The sequence below is a fragment of the Oncorhynchus tshawytscha genome, linkage group LG19 (assembly GCF_018296145.1).
Source record: "Oncorhynchus tshawytscha isolate Ot180627B linkage group LG19, Otsh_v2.0, whole genome shotgun sequence".
Lineage (NCBI taxonomy): Eukaryota > Metazoa > Chordata > Actinopteri > Salmoniformes > Salmonidae > Oncorhynchus > Oncorhynchus tshawytscha.
In genome coordinates, this window is record NC_056447.1 from 38,166,634 (window position 1) to 38,191,140 (window position 24,507).

Below are 24,507 nucleotides of genomic sequence, written 5' to 3' on the forward strand. Positions count from 1 at the left end.
TTGTTTACCTTGGTCTTAGGGAAACTGATTCTGTTAGGACGAATGGTGCCGAAAGCACCTATTTTCTTTTTGAAGAGGTCTATGAAAAGTGGATGTAGAACCATCAGACGAGGTAATGGACATCGCAGTGAAGACCTTGACTGGCGGGGGCGCTTGCTGTGGAGGGGTGGCTCTCAAACGTCATCAAAATCCTCTGCGGTAAATAAAATAAAGGGATATATTGTTGTATGACACAGAATTACAGTTGACTAAATTTACAAAATGACATTAGTGTAAAGTAAAAACACCAGGCCTAAACTTTATCTGTACAGTGACTCACATAGAAGGTGTGAAGTACACACACAATGCAAATAGTAAGACTTTGGAGGCAAAGGCAGAGGTGAGAACCACAAATAAACAATGACCATGAGTGTAGTAGCCTCTCCAAAGTTACAAGGATGAAACTTAGAACAGCAAACAGTGAACCAATATGAAACATATTGGTATACAATAACTACTTTGGAATTATATAACATATAAATTACTTGTTACATAGGCCTATGTAAACTAAATCCAAAGCATAAAAAGCAGACAACTTACAGTGCCTTGCGAAAGTATTCGGCCCCCTTGAACTTTGCAACCTTTTGCCACATTTCAGGCTTCAAACAAAGATATAAAACTGTATTTTTTTGTGAAGAATCAACAACAAGTGGGACACAATCATGAAGTGGAAACACAATCATGAAGTGGAACGACATTTATTGGATATTTCAAACTTTTTTAACAAATCAAAAACTGAAAAATTGGGCGTGCAAAATTATTCAGCTCCTTTACTTTCAGTGCAGCAAACTCTCTCCAGAAGTTCAGTGAGGATCTCTGAATGATCCAATGTTGACCTAAATGACTAATGATGATAAATACAATCCACCTGTGTGTAATCAAGTCTCCGTATAAATGCACCTGCACTGTGATAGTCTCAGAGGTCCGTTAAAAGCGCAGAGAGCATCATGAAGAACAAGGAACACACCAGGCAGGTCCGAGATACTGTTGTGAAGAAGTTTAAAGCCGGATTTGGATACAAAAAGATTTCCCAAGCTTTAAACATCCCAAGGAGCACTGTGCAAGCGATAATATTGAAATGGAAGGAGTATCAGACCACTGCAAATCTACCAAGACCTGGCCGTCCCTCTAAACTTTCAGCTCATACAAGGAGAAGACTGATCAGAGATGCAGCCAAGAGGCCCATGATCACTCTGGATGAACTGCAGAGATCTACAGCTGACGTGGGAGACTCTGTCCATAGGACAACAATCAGTCGTATATTGCACAAATCTGGCCTTTATGCAAGAGTGGCAAGAAGAAAGCCATTTCTTAAAGATATCCATAAAAAGTGTGGTTTAAAGTTTGCCACAAGCCACCTGGGAGACACACCAAACATGTGGAAGAAGGTGCTCTGGTCAGATGAAACCAAAATGTAACTTTTTGGCAACAATGCAAAACGTTATGTTTGGCGTAAAAGCAACACAGCTCATCATCCTGAAAACACCATCCCCACAGTCAAACATGGTGGTGGCAGCATCATGGTTTGGGCCTGCTTTTCTTCAGCAGGGACAGGGAAGATGGTTAAAATTGATGGGAAGATGGATGGAGCCAAATACAGGACCCTTCTGGAAGAAAACCTGATAGAGTCTGCAAAAGACCTGAGACTGGGACGGAGATTTGCCTTCCAACAAGACAATGATCCAAAACATAAAGCAAAATCTACAATGGAATGGTTCAAAAATAAACATATCCAGGTGTTAGAATGGCCAAGTCAAAGTCCAGACCTGAATCCAATCGAGAATCTGTGGAAAGAACTGAAAACTGCTGTTCACAAATGCTCTCCATCCAACCTCACTGAGCTCGAGCTGTTTTGCAAGGAGGAATGGGAAAAAATTTCAGTCTCTCGATGTGCAAAACTGATAGAGACATACCCCAAGCGACTTACAGCTGTAATCGCAGCAAAAGGTGGTGCTACAAAGTATTAACTTAAGGGGGCTGAATAATTTTGCACGCCCAATTATTCAGTTTTTGATTTGTTAAAATTTTTTGAAATACCCAATAAATGTCGTTCCACTTCATGATTGTGTCCCACTTGTTGTTGATTCTTCACAAAAAAATACAGTTTTATATCTTTGTTTGAAGCCTGAAATGTGGCAAAAGGTCGCAAAGTTCAAGGGGGCCGAATACTTTCGCAAGGCACTGTACATATAGTAAATGTTCTATATAAAGTCATGAAAATAATTTACTTACAGATAGATCTAAAAGTGGATCCAATCCTTCTAGAAAGCAATATTTGTCGGCCGAGTCGAAATCCTCATTCCTCATCGTTCCTTATACTTTGCTTGAAAAAATGTAGAAATAAACAAATACACTACCATCTATTCTAACAAAATATAATAAAATAAAAAATACCACCCCTACTCCACTATTTAAATCTACTTAGTCATACCTCAGGCCAACAACCTGAAAGGATGTGACACCACCACTCAACACACCCTGTAACTCTTCTGATGTCAAGTCTCGCACACCCAAATACCTCTCTGCAGCTGCCACCACAACCTCAATTTTCTGCAACTTTACGTTCCATCCCTGCAGTACAGTTCATAACCATTGCTATAAAGGCCAAAAATGAAATCTTACTGAAACATATATCACTTGTTGGCCGATCCCCCTGTACTGGTACATATCTACTACACACACCACTCCTCTCAGGATCCCTCCCCCTTGACCCATCTTCCTCTACTTTCTTCACTGTCTTAGCATATGACAACTTACTCTAACCCTGGAAACCTCAACCTGCCTCTCTCGCACAGGACATTTCTGATCCGCAGCTCCATGGGCACCCCTACAGTTAACACATACCACTACTTTCCCCAATGCTACACATTGCTTTTTCTCATGCCCTTCTGCACACTTTTCACACCTAGGAACCTCCCTCCTACGCACTGCTACCACCTAGGAACCTCCCTCCTATGCACTGCTACCACCTAGGAACCTCCCTCCTACGCACTGCTACCACCTAGTTACCTCCCTCCTACGCACTGCTACCACCTAGGAACCTCCCTCCTACGCACTGCTACCACCTAGGAACCTCCCTCCTACACACTGCTACCACCTAGGAACCTCCCTCCTACACACTGCTACCACCTAGGAACCACCCTCCTACACACTGCTACCACCTAGGAACCTCCCTCCTACACACTGCTACCACCTAGGAACCTCCCTCCTACACACTGCTACCACCTAGGAACCTCCCTCATACACACTGCTACCACATGCCCATAAGCTTGACACCTGTAACATCTTAATGTATTCGGCACAAAAGTTTGTACACAAAGACTCAACATTAAAACAAAAAGAACCAGACAATGACTCTTCTGTTTCACCACTCACGCTACCCTGTCTGCGTCGCACCAAACAACAAGCATCACAAACACCGGGAATCTTCCCCTTCAGTTGGTCAACTTTTACTGCTACCCCAGAAATCCAACTCGGTTTTCACCCACCCTGAAACCACAAATGGATCAGCCAAAAGGCAAGGGTCCACTTGTTCCAAAAAACTTCACTCCTACTGTCACAGACTCATCTTTATCCTGACTCTCGGTGCAAGCATAAGGCTCAGAGACTTCACGACACCTACCACCTCCGATACTTCGACCTCATTCACTTCCATTTCTCCTCCAGTCTTCAGCTCACTCTGCTTACACTTTCTAGCATTCTTCTCTAACAAACCATTTCAGCTTTTTCCCATCATTTTTAACAGACTCAATCGCAACCTCTTCCTCCCCCTCTCTTAGACCTCCTCTGCCTCTCTTTTCCCCTCCATTCCTCTTCCGTATTTCAAGTATATGTCTCCTTATGATAATACTGCACTTCTCCTGCCATACATCTTGTTCTTGCCTTCTCAAGGGACGCCATTAACTGGCTGTTACAATCTCCATACAATCACCACGAACACCTCGGGATCTTGAAATGAGGTAATCTGCTCAGCCTGCCCTTATACATTCATATGCCCATATATGGTAATAAATCACACCAAAGATTTTAAGGCACAGATAAATAGCCAAGATACTCAGATTTCCGTGGACACCCTGCTTTTGCAGATAGGGCTACCGTTCTCATACCAGACTGAATTGAATAAAAACATCTAATAGGGTCCCTAAATATGGGAACTTTACATTTAAGAGGTTCATTTTAACTCCTTTCAATGCTGAGATTTACAATTTAGACTTTTGATTGATTGGAACATCAGTCAATAGTACAGTCAGTAGATACAAAATCACTGATTATTTGGCACTGATCATTGTTTTTAATACATTAAAAGATAACCAAGACACATACATAATTTGGTATGTACAGTAGCCATTTTAGGAACATGGCTCATCTGCTCCACTTTGATGTTCCACAGATCCACCCAGGAGAGAACAGTGATGTACATGTGACCTATGCAAAAAGCTCGTAAAATAAATGTATCAAATTCATGATTCAGCAGCTTGAAATGAAAAAGAATAGTGATGACACTGTGAAATTCTTGCTCCCAAGAAGTCTGGTCCATGATGGACGACCAGCCTTGCGAGGGTCAACTGTCAATGCGGCATTGAGACACTGATCTTTGACAAACAGATATCCTGACCTGTATATTGACTTAGAACAACAGTCAGATTCACCGCCTGAAGGCACTGTACAGTCGTAATATAAAAGTGTTACATTTCTTTCCCCTATTAATAACATTGGACAAATTACATAAATGCATTATAACTTATCTAAAGAATTCATTTTTTGATACAACATGAGTACTATGCATGAACCCCCCCCAAAGAGCCATTTGAACTTACAAACTCCAAGCAGTATTCGTGCTTTTGTCTTTTCATGATACAAATTCTCTTCAAAGGGAATCTTACATGAACCTGACTTTGATACACTCTCTATGAATGGAATTAGAAAATATAATCTGATGATTTTCGTTAAGTACCCAGGAGTCAAACCAACAGTCCTCAAACCTCATTTCACGGCCCTGACTGCTTAGGAGATCAAAACCTTTTTGTTTTATGAGGCACAAATGTGTTTGTGTGTTCCAATGTTTTGATGTCAACATCATAGACTCGGAGAGTGAAAGGGGCCCGGGGTGTGAGAGAGACGTAGTTGCATAGGTGTAGTAAGAAAAGGTTGTTTGTCTAAATTTCTCAGAAGTTCCCAGTTTCCCACCAATTGTGTCAGAGAGGAAATACTTAGACAAAAGACGTGCATAAAGGTCTAAAGACATGTGGGAAAATAGTGTTCCCTAACCAGATGTCTTCATGTACAGTAGAAGTTCCCTAACCAGATGTCTTCATGTACAGTAGAAGTTCCCTAACCAGATGTCTTCGTGTACAGTAGAAGTTCCCTAACCAGATGTCTTCATGTACAGTAGAAGTTCCCTAACCAGAAGTCTTCATGTACAGTAGAAGTTCCCTAACCAGATGTCTTCGTGTACAGTAGAAGTTCCCTAACCAGATGTCTTCATGTACAGTAGAAGTTCCCTAACCAGATGTCTTCGTGTACAGTAGAAGTTCCCTAACCAGATGTCTTCGTGTACAGTAGAAGTTCCCTAACCAGATGTCTTCGTGTACAGTAGAAGTTCCCTAACCAGATGTCTTCATGTACAGTAGAAGTTCCCTAACCAGATGTCTTCGTGTACAGTAGAAGTTCCCTAACCAGATGTCTTCATGTACAGTAGAAGTTCCCTAACCAGATGTCTTCGTGTACAGTTCCCTAACCAGATGTCTTCATGTACAGTAGAAGTTCCCTAACCAGATGTCTTCATGTACAGTAGAAGTTCCCTAACCAGATGTCTTCGTGTACAGTAGAAGTTCCCTAACCAGATGTCTTCATGTACAGTAGAAGTTCCCTAACCAGAGTGTACAGTAGAAGTTCCCTAACCAGATGTCTTCATGTACAGTAGAAGTTCCCTAACCAGATGTCTTCATGTACAGTAGAAGTTCCCTAACCAGATGTCAGTAGAAGTTTAACCAGATGTCTTCGTGTACAGTAGAAGTTCCCTAACCAGATGTCTTCGTGTACAGTAGAAATTCCCTAACCAGATGTCTTCGTGTACAGTAGAAATTCCCTAACCAGATGTCTTCCTGTACAGTAGAAGTTCCCTAACCAGATGTCTTCGTGTACAGTAGAAGTTCCCTAACCAGATGTCTTCATGTACAGTAGAAGTTCCCTAACCAGATGTCTTCATGTACAGTAGAAGTTCCCTAACCAGATGTCTTCATGTACAGTAGAAGTTCCCTAACCAGATGTCTTCGTGTACAGTAGAAGTTCCCTAACCAGATGTCTTCATGTGTACAGTAGTAGAGGTTCCCTAACCAGATGTCTTCATGTACAGTAAAAGTTCCCTAACCAGATGTCTTATGTACAGTAGAAGTTCCCTAATCAGATGTCTTCATGTACAGTAAAAGTTCCCTAACCAGATGTCTTCATGTACAGTAGAAGTTCCCTAACCAGATGTCTTCATGTACAGTAAAAGTTCCCTAACCAGATGTCTTCATGTACAGTAGAAGTTCCCTAACCAGATGTCTTCATGTACAGTAGAAGTTCCCTAACCAGATGTCTTCATGTACAGTAAAAGTTCCCTAACCAGATGTCTTTATGTACAGTAGAGGTACCCTAACCAGATGTCTTCATGTACAGTAAAAGTTCCCTAACCAGATGTCTTTATGTACAGTAGAGGTACCCTAACCAGATGTCTTCATGTACAGTGGAAGCCTACCGATGTTGACAGAATCCTCCCAGTCCTCCAAGGTCTCTGTCACAGTCAGGACATAGACGTATGTCCTGTGTTTCCTGTCCTGGTTGTGCTACAGGGACAGACAAACAGACAGACAGCTTCATATCATAATAAACCCTTTATACAGTGTTTCTGTATTGCATGCAGGGCTTAAAAATGTTGTGGTGTGTTGTGTGGTATTTTCAGCTGGGACCCCATTTTTTGGGGTCCCAGCTGAAACCGACCCCACCCCAGTAAATGTTAATTTACATCAACAAATAACCTTGCATTCATTTCATTTGTCTTTCTTATCAAAAGTAACCAATAAATACATTTACTCAATAAAATACATTTACTAAATCTGTACTCTTAAATGGTTTGTTCCCTAAATATAATTTTTGATGTGGCAACCCCACTGCAGTTCCCACGTGGGGTCACGACCATGACTTTGAATATCACTGGTCTGAGGTATGAGGAAGTAGGGCTTAATAATAATGTTGTAATGAGAGAAATGTTTTGACATGTGTTGCATGATATGTAATATACAGTGCTATGCTACAGTGTGCTATGACATGATGATTGACAGTTTGTGAGGCTTACCTCAAAAACCCCCAGTAACCTGCCAAGTTTCCCCTTTACACCAGCCTGAACAGTGACACAGACAGGTTAGAACAAAGGACAGTCAAGCTACTGTATAAACACCAGTATAAAATCAATACATTCCCACATCCTACATTACAAGACAGAATCACTTTTAAAAGTTGTTGCAGCCAATATCATATAGAGTTCTACTCTTCTGTTAAATCAACATCAGCAAGACAATTATTTTCAGAAAACAGAATCAAATTCTACTAAATGTAAATGTGGCAGATGGAGATCTGTGAAACTGATTCCTCAGCCTGAAGTGTCCCCACATGCGCTGCTTGATAGCTAGCTAGTACGACTTGGTAAGACACTTCAGGAGGGAAGTCACGTGTGTTTGCGAGGCAGAGGTCCTGAGTTCGAACCTTGGTATGAGCTGAATCAGGGGGAAGTGGTACTCGCTAAGCAAGGGGCGTGACATGTTTTACATAAACAAATAGCCTACATTTATTTAATTGATGATAGGATAACTAACACATCACAGATTATAACAACTAAAAATGAATCCATGTATTGTGGTATTCACAAGCAAGGAATGTGCTCTTAAAGAACGTGCTTGTTTGGTAAGGCAGATATGTTTTACCTCAAACAATGCAACAGGTTTGACAGTACCCTACCCTCACCCGCTGCAAAAGCCAGATGGGAACATCGACTGACTGTGGGATATTTTCATGCCGAGACAGAATTCCAGCAGACTAGCCAAAGGGGAATACCATGTCTCTGCTCCCATAAAACTTAGTCTCAGCATTGACTATGATGAGGACTGCATGTACAGTGCATTCGGAATAGTGTTCAGACCCCTTGACTTTTTCCACATTTTGTTATATTACAGCCTTATTCTAAAATTAATTAAATCGTTTTTTCTCCTCATCAATCTACACACAATACCCCATAATGACAAAGCATAAACAGTTTTTTAGAAATGTTTGCAAATGTATTAAAAATAAAAACTGAAATATTACATTTACATAAGTATTCAGACCCTTTACTCAGTACTTTGCTGAAGCACCTCTGGCAGCGATTACAGCCTCGAGTCTTCTTGGTTGTGATGCTAAACGCTTGGTAGACCTGTTTTTAGAGAATTTCTCCCCTTCTCCACAGATCCTCTCAAGCTCTGTCAGGTTGGATGGGGAGCGTCGCTGCACAGCTATTTTCAGGTCTCTCCAGATATGTTAGAACGGGTTCAAGTCCGGGCTCTGGCTGCGTTGTCTTGGCTGTGTGTTTAGGGTCATTGTCCTGTTGGAAGGTGAACCTTCACCCCAGTCTGAGGTCCTGAGCGCGCTCTGTACTTTGCTTCATTTATCTTTCCCTCGCTCCTGACTAGTCTCCCAGTCCCTGCCACTGAAAAACATCCCCACAGCATGATGCTGCCACCACATTGGGATGGTGTCAGGTTTCCTCCAGACATGACGCTTGGCATTCAGGCCAAAGAGTTCAATCTTGGTTTCATCAGACCAGAGAATCTTGTTTCTCATGGTCTGAGAGTCCTTTCAGGTGCCTCTTGGCAAACTCCAAGTGGGCTGTCATGTGCCTTTTACTGAGGAGTGGCTTCTGTCTGGCCACTCTACCATAAAGGCCTGATTGGCGGAGTGCTGCAGAGAAGGTTGTCCTTCTGGAAGGTTCTCCCATCTCCACAGAGGAACTCTGGAGCTCTGTCAGAGTGACCATCGGGTTCTTGGTCACCTCCCTGACCAAGGCCCTTCTCCCCCGATTGCTGAGTTTGGCCGTGCGGCCAGCTCTAGGAAGAGTCTTAGTGGTTCCAAACTTCTTCAGTTTTAGAATGATGGAGGCCATGCACGGTCAACTGTGGGACCATATGTAGACAGGTGTGTGCCTTTCCAAATCATGTACAATCAATTGAATTTACCACAGATGGACTGCAATAAACTTGTAGAAACACCTCAAAGATGATCAATGGAAACAGGATGCACCTGAGCTCAATTTCGAGTCTCATAGCAAAGAATACTGAATACTTCTGTAAATATGTTTTTTTTTTAAATATAAATTTGCAAACATTTCTGAAAACCTGTTTTCTCTTTGTCATTATGGGGTATTGTGTGTAGATTGATGAGGAAAATGTTTTATTTGATCAATTTTAGAATAAGGCTTAAAGTAACAAAATGTGGAAAAAGTCAAAAGGTATGAATACTTTCCGAATGCACTGTATACCCACTGATTGGGGTTTGGCCCATCTCAAGAGAAGATCCCCAGGAGGACCTATGCCATCCTAGCATGCCTCATTCACTGAAGTGCTCAGCAGTTTAGTCAGCAATATAAAAACAAGGCCAAGAACTCCTGCTAATGATCATAGCTATAATGTTAGCCTGGTTCCAGATCAGTTTGTGCTGTCTTACCAAATACACTTCTGTCATTGTCATTTGTCACGCCAAACAATGACACACCAGGGATGGAATTGGCAAGCTAACACAAACAGATTGGTGACCAGGCTAATATATAAGCCTAATGTTGCTTGTCAAACCATTTGTGGTAAAAAGCAGGCAACATGAAATGGCTGCTGGGAAGCCGTGGAGCCATTTCACAACTCATCATACTGTTCATGTGGATATCATACTGTCCACTAGGACAGTGGTTCCCAAACTCTTTCACTCGGGGCCTCCCTTCCATTATTGGGAAACAAAATCAATGGGCAAAAAAACCTAACTAAAAAACATTAGCTGATCTAGACATTTCTGACAAGTTATAAATAATTATCTGAGGTCTGCAATGACAAGAGGAAAACTGATGATGCACTACCCAATTTGTGCATTCACCTATTACAACTTCCAAGAGTAGGTTGAAAGCCTGATTGAGTTCCCCCTCCCCTCCCCCACAGTTTGAGAAGCACTGCACTAGGATATAAAGGTTTGTGATATATGCATGAGAAAAAATATTAAAAGATTATTGTACCCGGCCGCTGACTGTATTGGGAGATCCTGTTAACACCTTGCAACATTCCAGGACAGGAGCCCATGGCTCTGTTCACATGATCCTGGGAGAGAGACGTAATTCAGGTTTAAGTTCCTGCATCTCTCCTAGGTCTGCCTGGCTGGGGCCAGGTTACCAGGACCACATGGTCATGTGACAAACACAAGTCCCTACCAACACACTTCAGCTCTATGATGGGATAATCCCAATATGTTTTTTTTTTTACATTATAAAACTGATTTATGTGATAAAATCGAAATAATCTGACACTCATGCACATATTAAACCTCAATTAAACTTCCATTACGTGGTTCTTTGGAGGGGATGTGTTGAACTTGACAGAAGGGTATTACAGTGGGAGGACCATTTGAGTTATGAGCTCCTAACAGCCTGTGTTGGGGAGCGACTCATTTAACCCTATTCAGGGAGGAGGAAGACGTGGGTAACTGGACACTGCCTCTAAATGTCACCGCTCAATTCCTCACAGCTGTCAACACGACTCCCTGTGGCAGAACACGGCAGAACATCCACTCCAGTCCAAACTAAAAGTGAACAAGTTGTCACTTCTTTCATTAAACCAGGGATCATCAACTAGATTCAGCCACAGGACAATTTTTTCTTGAGTGGATGGTCGGGGAGTCGGAACATAATAAACAAATATTTGTAGACTGCAAATTGATTGCAAGCCCAAACAGATATAATTTGTGACAAAAAACATAATAATTTCAAACCTTGCTTACATTTGTATACAATCATGTGTCCCGATTATGCATGAAAATACTTGGGAACAGTTGCAAAACTTTTTTACAGTCTTATGTCCACATTTTTATGAAGATTTATATATATCCTCTTTTTCAGCGAGCCCCACAGATATGGATACTTTTTTGTCTGGTATATAATTACCTAGATTATCAGATAGCCAGGTAGAGGACCTGGACTGTACTATAACAGAAGAGGAGGTTAGAGACACCATCTCACTGTATCTATGAAAGCAGGGAAACCACCTGGTCTGAATGGAATTTTTGTAGAATACTATAAAAAGTATATTGACATTCTTGTACCTGTATTGACAGTGGTTTTACCAAGAGGCATTTAAAAATGGCTCCCTTCCGGACACCTTTAATGAGGCTTTGATATCACTGATTCCTAAGAAGGATAGAGATACTACAGAACCAGGGAATTTTAGAGCTATCAGCCTCCTTAATGTGGATTGCAAGATTCTTACTAAGACCCTTGCGATACGCTTAGAGAAGGCACTACCTAATATTATACATAGTGACCAAGTAGGATTTATTAAGAACAGGACCTGAACTGATAATATGAGGAAGCTCTTACATCTCATGTGGTTAAACCGCTCAAATATAGTTCCTACCACTGCTGTCTCTTTAGATGCTGAGAAGGTATTTGATAGGGTAGAGTGGGCTTTTCTCTTTTCTCTCCCTGGTTTTGGACCTGACTTTTGTAAATGTATAGGAGTCCTCTATTGCAATCCTAAAGCAACAGTATTTACGAATGGATTTATGTCTCCTTTTTTCTGTCTTTCTAGAGGCACAAGGCAGGAGAGGCACTCACTCTAATTACTTAATAATCATACAATATGATTTTCTCAATTTTTGTTTTAGATTCCGTCTCTCACAGTTGAACTGTACCTATGATAAAAACTACAGACCCCTACATGCCTTGTAAGTAGGAAAACCTGCAAAATCGGCAGTGTATCAAATACTTGTTCTCTCCACTGTATATACACACAGTACCAGTCAAAAGACACACTTACTCATTCAAGGGTTTTTCTTTATTTTTAATATTTTCTACATTGTAAAATAATAGTGGAGACATCAAAACTATGAAATAACACATACGGAATCATGTAGTAACCAAAAAATGTGTCAAAGAAATCAAAATAGAGTTTATATTTGAGATTCTTCAAAGTAGCCAACCTTTGCCTTGATGACAGCTTTGCACACTCTTGGCATTCTCTCAACCAGCTTCATGAGGAATGCTTTTCCAACAGTCTTGAAGGAGTTCCCACATATGCTGAGCACTTGTTGGCTGCTTTTCCGTCACTCTGCGGTCCAACTCATCCCAAACCATCTCAATTGGTTTGAGGTCGGGTGATTGTGGAGGCCAGGTCATCTGATGCAGCACTCCATCACTCTCCTTTTTAGTCAAATAACCCTTACACAGCCTGGAGGTGTGTTTGGTCATTGTCATGTCAAAAATCACATGATAGTACCACTAAGCCCAAACCAGATGGGATGGCATATTGCTGCAGAATGCTGGTTAGGTGTGCCTTGAATTCTAAATAAATCACTGACAGTGTCAACAGCAAAGCACCCCCACACAGTCACACCTCCTCATCTACGCTTCACGGTGGGAACTACAAATGCAGCGATCATCCGTTCACCTACTTCTCGTCTCACAAAGACACGGTGGTTGGACTTTTTTATTTTTTATTTGGAGTCATCAGACCAAAGGACAGATTTCCACCGGTCTAATGTCCATTGCTCGTGTTTCTTGGCTCAAGCAAGTCTCTTCTTATTATTGGTGTCCTTTAGTAGTGGTTTCTTTGCAGCAATTTGAGGCCTGATTCACACTGTCCCATCTAAACAGATGATGTTGAGATGTGTCTGTTACTTGAACTCTATCAAGCATTTATTTGGGCTGCAATCTGAGGCTGGTAACTCTAATTATCCTCTGCAGCAGAGGTAACTCTTGGTCTTCCTTTTCTGAGGCGGTCCTCATGAGAGCCAGTTTCATCATAGAGCTTGAAGGTTTTTGCGACGGCACTTGAAAAAACTGTCAAAGTTCTTGAAATGTTCTGGATTGACTGACCTTCACATCTTAAAGTAATGATGGACTGTCATTGCGCTTTGCATATTTGAGCTGATCTTGCCATAATATGGACTTGGTCTTTCACCAAATAGGGCTATATTCTGTATACCACCCCTACCTTGTCACAACACAACTGATTGGCTCAAATACATGAATCTTTTGCGTGTAGGGGGCAGTATTTTCATTTTGGCTAAAAACCATACCCATTTGAAACTGCCTATTTCTCAGCCCCAGAAACTAGAATATGCATATAATTGTCAGATTGGATAGAAAACACTCTAAAGTTTCCAAAACTGTAAAAATATTGTCTGTGAGTATAACAGAACTGATATTGCAGGCGAAAGCCTGAGGAAAATCCAATCAGGAAGTGCCTCTTATTTTGAAACCTTTCTGTTCCTATGCATGCATATCCTCCATTTAAAGGGATATCAACCAGATTCCTTTTTCTATGGCTTCCCTAAGGTGTCAACAGTCTTTAGACATAGTTTCAGGCTTTTATTTTGAAAAATGAGCGTGAAGGATCACATTGCGTAAGTTGATAGGTGGGGGCTCTCAGAGAGAGTTTTGTGCAACTGAGTAAAGCGGCCATTGTTTCTCCCGCTGTTATTGAAAAAGCTACACACTCGGTTGATATATTATCGAATATATATTTTAAAAACAACTTGAGGATTGATTATAAAAAACGTTTGACATGTTTCTGTAGACATTATGGATATTATTTGGAATATACGTCTGTGTAGTCGTGACCGCTCTTTCCTGTGGATTTCTGAACATAACGCGACAAACAAACGTCGGTATTTTGGGTATAAAAATAATCTTTATGGAACAAAAGGAACATTTGTTGTGTAACTGGGAGTCTCGTGAGTGAAAACATCCGAATATCATCAAAGGTAAACCATTTTTTTGATTGCTTTTCTGATTTTCGTGACCTAGCTACTTAATGCTTAGTGTACATAATGTTATCTATAAACTTACACAAACGCTTGGATTGCTTTCGCTGTAAAGCATAATTTCAAAATCTGAAACGACAGGTGGATTAACAAAAGGCTAAACTGTGTTTTGCAATATTGCACTTGTGATTTCATGAATATTAATATTTTTTAGTAATATTATTTGACTGTGGCGCTATGCTATTCAGCGGTTGCTGATGACAATTATCCCGGGACCGGGATGGGTAGCATCAAGAAGTTTTGGAGGAAAGAAATTCCACAAATGAACTTTTAACAACAAGGCACACCTGTTAATTGAAATGTATTACAGGTGACTACCTCACGAAGCTGGTTGAGAGAATGCCAAGAGTGTGCAAAGCTGTAATTAAGGCAAAGGGTGGCTTCTTTGAAGAATCTGAAATATATTTTGATTTGGTTAATGTTTTTTTGGTTACTACATGATTCCATATGTGTTATTTCATAGTTTTGATGTCTTCACTAATATTCTCGTAAAGAATAAAGAAAAAGCCTTGAATGAGGAGACGTGTGCAAACTTTTGACTGGTATTTAATAATATTTAATTTAAAAAATTGCTGAGAAAACTTGGAGGGGTAAATAAGAACAGTCGCCAGCTGTGGAACCCTGCACTAAACCATTAGCTAAACTGGATGTCTGTGCAGTGTACATCATGCTCAATCTAGAACATTTTGAAACTATATCTCCACTTCAAATCTATAAGTGCTACTAATTTATCAAGGAAACTGTCTCTCTAACTTGGTGCATTACAGATAGATGATTAGGATAATAACATTTCTATGGGGGGTTCTCACCTCTTCGTACACCTCTCTGACTGCTGCTCCACACGGCTCCTCCTCAGGCTCCATCCCTCCTCCTGGTACAATCCACTGGTCCGGGTGCCGACTGCTGCTCACCAGCAACACCTGGAATGGGTCAAAATAAACCAATGATACTCAAATAGTGGTTTGTGGGAAGAATCCGGCTCGCAAGCCTCTAGTTTCTTGTCCAGGCAGATACTTAACTACACAACCTCTCAGTTCAACAAAAGATGCATGAATTGAGGCATACATTTGATGTGGGGGAGTTTAAACATATTCAGCAGGATATATACAATTGAGGAGTACAGTGAAATTTGGATAGAAAATGCTTCTTTATTATCCTATATTAACCTACACATTGATCAGCAGTACAGCCTTCATCTGGGTATCTGCCCATTGACATAAAGTATATTGTACGTCTGACACCAGCAGCCGCACCTGCCAGGGTGAGGTGGGTCTGTGACAGGAAAAGCTGCCATTGGAAGAACCCCCAGCTCAGCTCTGTGCCAATCACATGGTCACCCAGGTCAGGTTTATAAACATGGGGCAATTCCACGGTAACGGAATTATTACTCAGATTTTTCACTTTCAAATGTATGCAAAACAAAAACCATTGATATCAAAGTTTAACAAACCAACTCTATTCACTAGGTCTACTTTGAATACATTTACTGGAAAATGTGCAGATACAAAGTTTGGTAAGAGATTTATGTAAAATCTCCCTCCGTTTTTTATGCGACCACATTTTCAAAAACTCTTAAATATCTGCTCCGAATTAGGATACAAAAATTTCTGCAGAAATAATAGGGTGTCAGCTATGATATGACAACTTGAGTTTGAAAAAAATATATTTGAGTTATTGAACAACAGTAAATTAAGTGGATTTACACCCCATAACATAATTACATCATGGGTCCCTGATCTGTACTACACAGAAATGACTAATTATGGATATGAATGTCCTTCTCTTCAGATGTATTGTAAATAGGTACACCAAGGTAGAAAAAATAAATATTATCCTTTGCATATGGGTATTATTCTACACAATGGCTATTATTCTAATGAGCTCGGCCCCCAAACTAGACAAAATCTGAACCAATCATAGATGTCTATGTTTCACAAGTTTGGACATTACAGTACAGCACAGTAGAGTACAATATAGTAACTATTTTACTGTACTGAACAATACTCTACTCTTCTTTACTTTTCTGTACTGTAATGTACTCTACTGTCCAAATTTGTGAAACATAATATACGTCTGTGATTGGTTAAGATTTGGTCCAGTCACCAATCATGGACGTCTATGTTTGGGCCAAATCAAGGCCAGTACGGACCAAAACTCAATCTTTGTGGACGTTGAAATCAAGGCCGACCCAAAAAATGTCCTCTGTGGATGTTAAAATCAAGGCCAGGATGGACTGACCAAATTTCATCTACTTTTTAAATGTCCATGGATGTCTGGTGTCGGTCAGTGCTCAGTGGTTGCGGATGCTGTTTACAGTAAATGGAAAAAGATGGGGCTCAGGGGTAGGTGTTAGTAAGATATAGGTAACATTAACTAGAGAGAAAGAGACAGAGAAGACAGAAATAGAAAGAAAACAGTTATGAGCTGAACATAACATGTATGCCAGTGGATTGGAGGACATTAGCAGGTGACCCAGCTGTGGTTTGTGACCACTATAATTTCCCATTGTAGCCTATTCAATTGCAGTAATTCCATTTCATTTTTGGATTTTATTTTTTACGAGAACACATTCTCAATTACAGCAACAAACTGGGGAATAGTTACAGGGGCGAGGAGGGGTGATGAATGAGCCAATTGGAAGCTGGGGATGATTAGGTGGCCATGATGGCGCAAGGGACAGATTGGAAATTTAGCCAGGACACCAGGGTTAACACCCCTACTCTTACTCGAGTGCCATGGGATCTTTAGTGACCACAGAGAGACAAGACACGCGTTTTCTGAAAAACGGAAAATGTTCCCAATCACTGCCTTGGGGCATTGGGATACTATTATAATCAAAAATGTGTTACCGATTTGGTAACAGAATTGCGAATTTGAATCACTTAATAATTCATAAAAATAATTCATAGCCTGCGGCTATGGAACTCTGACCTGTTCACCGGACGTGCTACCTGTCCCAGACCTGCTGTTTTCATCTCTCTAGAGACAGCAGGAGCGGTAGAGATATTCTGAATGATCGGCTATGAAAAGCCAACTGACATTTACTCCTGAGGTGCTGACCTGTTACACTCTCGACAACCACTGATTATTATTATTTGACCATGCCGGTAATTTATGAACATTTGAACATCTTGGCCATGTTCTGTTATAATCTCCACCCACCACAGCCAGAAGAGGACTGGCCACCCCTCATAGCCTGGTTCCTCTCTAGGTTTCTTCCTAGGTTTTGGCCTTTCTAGGGAGTTTTTTTTAGCCACCGTGCTTCTACACCTGCATTGCTTGCTGTTTGGGGTTTTAGGCTGGGTTTCTGTACAGCACTTTGAGATATCAGCTGATGTAAGATGGGCTATATAAATAAATTTGATTTGACAAACAAAAATGTATATTAGTAAAAATACTAACTAATTGGTAGGTCTACCTTAGAAAATATCTTAAAGATGTGAGGTTTTCGTAATGGAATTACAAGGCAATGTTTCTAAAATTTAAAGAAGGCAACAAAAAAACAACTAAATAATAATGTTGATATTAGTTGGTAGGGTTCTTTATTTCAACATTATTGTGTTTTGATGTATTCCTAATACCTTTGAGACTTTTTTCTGGTAGATATTTTCCAAGATCTATTTTCCATCTGTTTGACCAGAAATCAAATCTATTACATATGCCTAATTTTTAAGATGGAAAATTGTTAAAAATGCATCTATGCCCTTCATTTCCCCAAAATAAAGACTCTTAGCTTTAATTTGACACCGAATGTGATATGCTCCTATGAATTTCACATGTTGGTGCTCATGTGTCCTTTTACATGGAAATGACCAAGGCGTTTAACCAGATGGCTGAGAGCCAGATGGCAGAAAGGTACAGGAGATGAGAATCTACCCACTGTCTTTTGCAAAGGGAGGGTATATTTGTGGACACTTTCAGTTTACCAGTAAACTACCAGAATGTTGGCATCTTTCAAGGATTTTATGTTATCTATCACATTTAGTGGCACTTTTGGGTACTTCAGATTCTCACATGTAAAATATATGAAATAATAAAATAAAATGATTTTAAAATTAAAACTGAATGACAAAGCTGTAAAAGATTATCCTAAATATAAGCAATACATTTTGAGAATACCATTGGTGTTTAATTTGAGGGTTTCAGCATGGCGTCAAACTGGTGGAAGTTGTGAATAAAGTCAATAGTTGGAAGAGTTGCAGAGTTAATTGAAAATAATGCCACTGTTGATTAGATGCTTTTTTCATTCATTAAGCTATTTTCTCTTGAACCATTTGGTCTATCTACTAGAAAGTCAGACAGTGAATTCTATATATGATTTTTTTCTTCTTCAGTTATTCAAGTATAAATTACCAAAGTTAGGGTATATTGACATAGATTTTCAGTAAATTACCAAAATGGCCCAGGTACCTGGGCTCTGAGGTACCAGTGGCAGAAGCATCCTCAGAGGACCCTGTTCAACAGGTATCTATTTTGACAGAGAGGTGACGGTAAAACCATAGACATAATCAGGGAAGTGTTCTGTGCATGTTTGTCCTTTTCAGCGATCCCCAAGGTTAGTTAGTAAAGTATCAACTTGTCTTGTGTTGCTATACTTCCAAGTCTCGTTCAGCTCTCAGAACAAACATGAGAAAGCCAGAATTCGAGATTTAGCCTACAACAAAACAAGAGTTGACAGTTATCAAGTAAAAAAAAAGGGGGCTGCCTTTACAATCAATGTCTGCATTGTGACGAAGACTTATAATCTTAAATGAACAATCCACTCATCAGTTCACTGTTGATACAGTCCCAAAATATTTTGCATGTCAGCAATTACGTTTTTCAAGATTTTGGACTTTGAAAAAGCAAATTGATGATCATGATGATGATGTGTCTTGCATTATATGATGCAATTTGCATCATCATCATGATGTGGAAAGTTACAATTTGCTTTGACATGCAAAACATTTGAAAGAAATACCAAAATATATTTTTTGAGTGGATTATTCCTTTAAGGGAAACATACCAACAAGTCTATGTTTAAAACTGACCAGAGACAAGCAAAGGGAGAGAGACAGGGTACCCCTCTGGTGCCTCAGTCCCATGACCTTCAACCCCATCTGGCATCACACTGACTCACATCAGAGGGTCACGTGTGGATGCCTCCCAGATCCCACCAGGTCGTTCCAGCTTAAAAAGCACAAGAAAGATCATTTTGACACCCACCATCTCAGATTGTTCTGAAATTGTTTCTGTAGTTAGTAACAGATACGATTAGCATTCCTTAAACGTTATTTTGTTGAAATATAATTTGATCTCTGAGAAATTAAGTTCATTGATTGCACCCAAATTGACCATTTTAATTGATAGGATTCAAATAATATTAAATAAATATATTACTCAACATCTGATTTCTTCCTACCAGTGAGTAAGATGTGAGGAATCAAAAAACATGGGGAATCAAAGCCAACCAAAGACAGCCACACTATTTTATCCATTTTGCTTGTCTCTTGTGTTTATTAAATAGATCACAACATTTCCTTTGCAACTTCGGGTAGAAAAACAATAGATTTGGCTCATTAAGAAAATACATTGTGTGGTCATCCTCACAGTTCAAGCCAGTCCTCCATGAAAGCAATTCAGTGTGTCCTTCTCTCTGCAAACTATTGCTTCAGCCCAACTCTCCTTGAATAGTCCAACAAGTGGCTGCTCTCTGCAATTCTCATATCAATACTTTTCCTACAAGCCCAAAACTTTGTTAGAGAAATGGGCTAGGGACAGAAATGTTGTGACAATCCTAATAAATAATGAATTGCACAGCAGTCTTACCCAACATAACTCAATACTATTACAATTGCAAAACTGTAGTGTGTGTTTGGGACTTTTACCATTGAAGACCATTAGAGACAATAACATTGAAACCATTAGAGAACTGCTGTAGCCTAATAGTTTGGTTGTTCACCAGGAAGAGTGTAACAGTAACTACTAATCCAGGCCTTTTTTAAAGGGAATAAACTACACACAAAGGTGCCTTGTCCTAGACACAAATTAAGAGTAAGAGAAGGACAAACTGATTTGCTTTCATGGAGGACTGGCTTGAACTGTGAGGATGACCACACAATGTATTTTCATCACAAGACAAATCTATTGGTTGTCTACCCAAAGTTGCAAAGGAAATGTTATGATCTATTTAATAAACACAAGAGACCAGATTAAATGATGAGTGTGACAGTATAGCTGGACCAGCAGCATCTAGTGGTAAACCAGATTCACAGGGAATACATGACATAGTATGGAGAAGTAAAAGTCCAAGTCATAGCTTCATACTACTTGTCAAACACAAAGAAATTATACTAGCGGTTAACAGTATTGGGCCAGTAAACGAAAGATCGCGGATTTGAATCCCCAAGCTGACCAGGTGAAAAATCTGTCAATGTGCCCTTAGCAGAGCGTCTGCTAAAATGTAAAAGTCAGTCTGTATACTGGTTGTTGGGGTGGGATGGCATGGGGTGTGGGGGGTCCGTGGATGGCTTTTGACCATGTCTTACTCATTAGTAAGAAGAAGTTTGGTCCAAATCTGACGATGAGTACTATATTTATTGAATATTATCTGAATCCTATAAATTAAAATGTCCAATTTGGGTGCAATAAATTAGCTTAATGTTTCAGAAATGCCAACCGTACCTGTTTCTAACTACATAAACTATTTTATAACAATCTGAGATGGTGGGTGTCATGGCTTGCTGAAATGAAATGGAATGACTCCACCATATGTGAGCTCACAGAGCACATGCATCCTCTGGCTCCTGCATCCCCCCAGCCCCTAGTCAGCTTCTGTCATCAAGAACCGATTTAACATCAGCTTTACTGACCATTGTAGACCATTGTCCAGAACTAATGAATTACCAACTAAACAATCAAATCAAGCACCCAGGACAGGAGCATTTGCTAAAAGTATTGTACTACCTGCACGAATATTTTGCAAAAAGTGGGGCTGGGCATGGGAGATTCTGAAGAGAACTTGCTAATGATAATGCCTGACCTCTAAGATAATGTTGCTGAAAGTCACCCCAGAGTTGCACAAAATTGAGAATGAGTCATTTGGAAAATTACACCATTATCGTATAAAATGCTGTAGATTGGCTATTGATAACTTTACACAGTTTAACATGACCTCGTCATTTCTATCCCTAGATAACCTTAAAATAACCCTAAATTGGAATTACAAGAAGCTATCAGGTGACCAAAATAGACCCAGTGAATTTTGGACAGATGAAATTGTGAATTAGCAAACTATAAAATTACAACCTAAAGGATCATAAGGAGTTGCTGTTTATAGGCCGGGATTATTGAAATAAATACTTATCGTGCAACAGGATGTGTGACACTACCTTTCAGAATTGGCCACAGAAACAGAGGTTTCACCCACACTAACTCTATATACCCAGAGCCTAAGGTGTTTGCTGGAACATTGGTGGCAGCACCCTCTCTCACACACAAACACACTGCAAAAGTACTGGATCAGCAGTTGCCTTTCTGCATGAAAACCACAACAGCTTAGCAGAGCAGCTGAATGACCAGTCCTGATCCAATCCACACCAGTGTGAAGGCCTTGCTGTCATAAGGTTTCAGAGGTTACGTTTCACAGTTGTTTCACTTGAACTGAAACAATACTGAGTGCAGCATTCAGCCTGGCTTAACCAAGCTACCTACTTATGGTAAAAGAGCTCAATTAAGCGCAGTGATTTCATTTGCTTTTCCTCCTGATAGTCAAATGGCATCTTTGATTACAACAAAACTGTCTCCGTCTTTTAAAGAAGTGTAAAATCCATTCTGTGGGGGAGGCTACACATCTAATGCCCCCATCTCTGAATGAAAATGGCTCCTCAGATGCATGTTCTCAGAGAATAGAGATCTATGCCACTAAGGAGGAATTTCCTGTGTTCACACATCTTCATTGTATTAATGTGAGTAATACATGTATACACTCTGTTACCCTGCCAACTTACAGACACGTTGCAGCTAAGGTCTCTTATAGTTGAAGTGATACTTTGGGATTTTGGCAATGAGGCACTTTACCTACTTCCCCAGATGAACTAGTGGATAGCATTTTTATGTCTCTGTGTCCAGTATGAAGGAAGTTAGAGGTAGTTTCAAGAGCCAACACAAGTGTTAGCGTAATGCCTGGGTGAGTTGTGTATGTGTGTATCAGAGAGAGAAAGCGAGAGAGAGGAGGTGGGTAAGGGAATCTGACAGGGGACAGCTAGTGCCTCTGCCGCAGCGTTTCTATAAATTGCAGCTGACAGGTTACTGGGTACTTAGCACAGTGTAACACTCATCCCTTGGCCCCCCTGGCTCTCCCAATCAAATGCAGTCCTGAAAGACAGGGTCTTGTCCCCAGGCAGAGTAGTCATGGTCCAAGATGCTCCCTTTCTTACCACTTCAGTCCCATGTTAAGTCCTAAACAGTGTGTGTGTGTGTGTGTGTGTGTGTGTGTGTGTGTGTGTGTGTGTGTGTGTGTGTGTGTGTGTGTGTGTGTGTGTGTATACTGCATACATACAGTACAGTACAGGCTGCCTTTGTGTTTTGTGGTGCCTCAGCATAGAGATCACATTAACACGTGTGGTGTCACTCACATGGTAGCGACCTGCACAATATAACCAAAACAGCTGAAGCCTAGAGGGACTAGTATTAAATAGCCAACACCACCCTGACTGACTGACTGGCTGACTGCAAATACATTATTTCATAATGGGCCAGTATTTATAGACAGAGGTAGGCTATCATTAAATATTTGAGGCAAGTGATTATAGCTTATTACCAATGCAATGAAACAGGACAAATTGCATACCAGCTTCCGAATGCAATTACAGTAGGTAGGCTTATTTGTTCCTCAATGGTCTAAAAAGGTGGTAAAATATATGCCCAAATAACATAAACTAAGTCTGACCCTGATTCCAAATGGGCACATTTGGTTTTGTTTATTAAAACCATGCCCTGAGTAAGCATAGCTTACACATGTCAATGAAACTTGTGTTTACAAAGAAATGTATAAGTCTAGATGGCATCAAAGCATGCATTACTCACTCTCTCTCTCTCTGTATCAATGGAAATAACATGACTCTGATACATGTGGTAAATAGGCCAATGGAACACAGACCTTGGGGTACAGAAGGAGGAAGCCAGATTGGCGCACTTTCAACAAATCTGATTTAACAAAGTGGATAATTGTCGAATCTGTCATGATTGTAACAGGCACACAATGTGGTTACTAAAGTCCGATTTGGATATATTTGGCTGTTTTCACTGCATAACATTTAGAAGTTGTCCCTTTTCAGATTTAGAAGATGCGACTGCTAAATGCTAACTCCTGTTCATATAAGCTGGTAGCATAGCTAGCATACAGGGATCGGTGGTGGTAGCCAAAGTTGTTTTTAACTGTAATGCAGTGGATTGGCGATGATGATATTAACATACATTTGGGTTGGCAACAAAGGGTATATTTCAAAGTATTGAGATAAACTTTTGTTATTGACCAAATACTTATTTTCCACCATAATTTGCAAATAAATTCATTAAAAATCCTACAATGTGATTTTCTGGATTTTTTCCCCTCATTTTGTCTGTCATAGTTGAAGTGTACCTATGATGAAAATTACAGGCCTCTCTCATCTTTTTAAGTGGGAGAACTTGCAAAATTGGTGGCTGACTAAATACTTTTTTGCCCCACTGTATATACAATAGCCTAAATGTAGGCACATTTTGCTGTGGGGCAATGACGAGATTCAGGATGTTTTCCCCATGCAAAGTCACAGGAAGTAGGGGTGCAGCACCCCTGACAAATTGGAATAAATAAATATTTAAAACAATAAATTGTAGAAAAATAAATATTCACAAAAGTAATGCACTGGTCCTTTACTACTCCTGTATTAGCGGCCCATACAGCGTCTGAAGCTCAGGGATAACTGTGTTTCTTTTGAAGGTTTAATAAAACCTTCATTCAGCCAAGAAATCAGTTTTTACAGGGTCCTGACCAATTGTGCTATTTTGTGTGTTTTCTTGCGCTGATCTTAACTTTTTTTGTACATAATGTTTCCTTCTGGACATCAGAACAGCAATCATTAACCTGGATTTGGATGTGATTTCTACTTCAATGAGCCGGCAGCAAAGGACATACTGCTCATCCCAGACCAGGCCCAAATGCCCAACACTGGAGGATATACCTGACAACACTACGTCGGAGACTGGATAAACCGCCTCTACCTTCAAACGTGTAATCCAGCGTTTCCCAAACTCAGTCCTGGGGACCCCAAGTGGTACATTTTTTGGTTTTTGCCCTAGCACCTAACAGCTAATTCAAATAATCAAAGCATGATCATGAATTCATTATTTGAATAAGCTGTG

General features: G+C 40.2%; 1 protein-coding gene across 1 annotated transcript in view; it reads right to left on the reverse strand.

Annotated features, from left to right (window-relative positions):
• The window catches only part of LOC112218722 (diphosphoinositol polyphosphate phosphohydrolase 3-beta), a 34,317-nt gene that overhangs the window by 6,007 nt on the left and 3,803 nt on the right, over nucleotides 1-24,507 (reverse strand). Inside the window, exons 2-4 of the mRNA XM_024379778.2 lie at nucleotides 14,934-15,044; nucleotides 7,376-7,420; nucleotides 6,779-6,866 (exon numbers count right to left, since the gene is read on the reverse strand). Of these exons, the coding sequence (XP_024235546.1) occupies nucleotides 6,779-6,866; nucleotides 7,376-7,420; nucleotides 14,934-15,044 (244 nt within the window). The remainder of the gene's footprint in view (nucleotides 1-6,778; nucleotides 6,867-7,375; nucleotides 7,421-14,933; nucleotides 15,045-24,507) is intronic.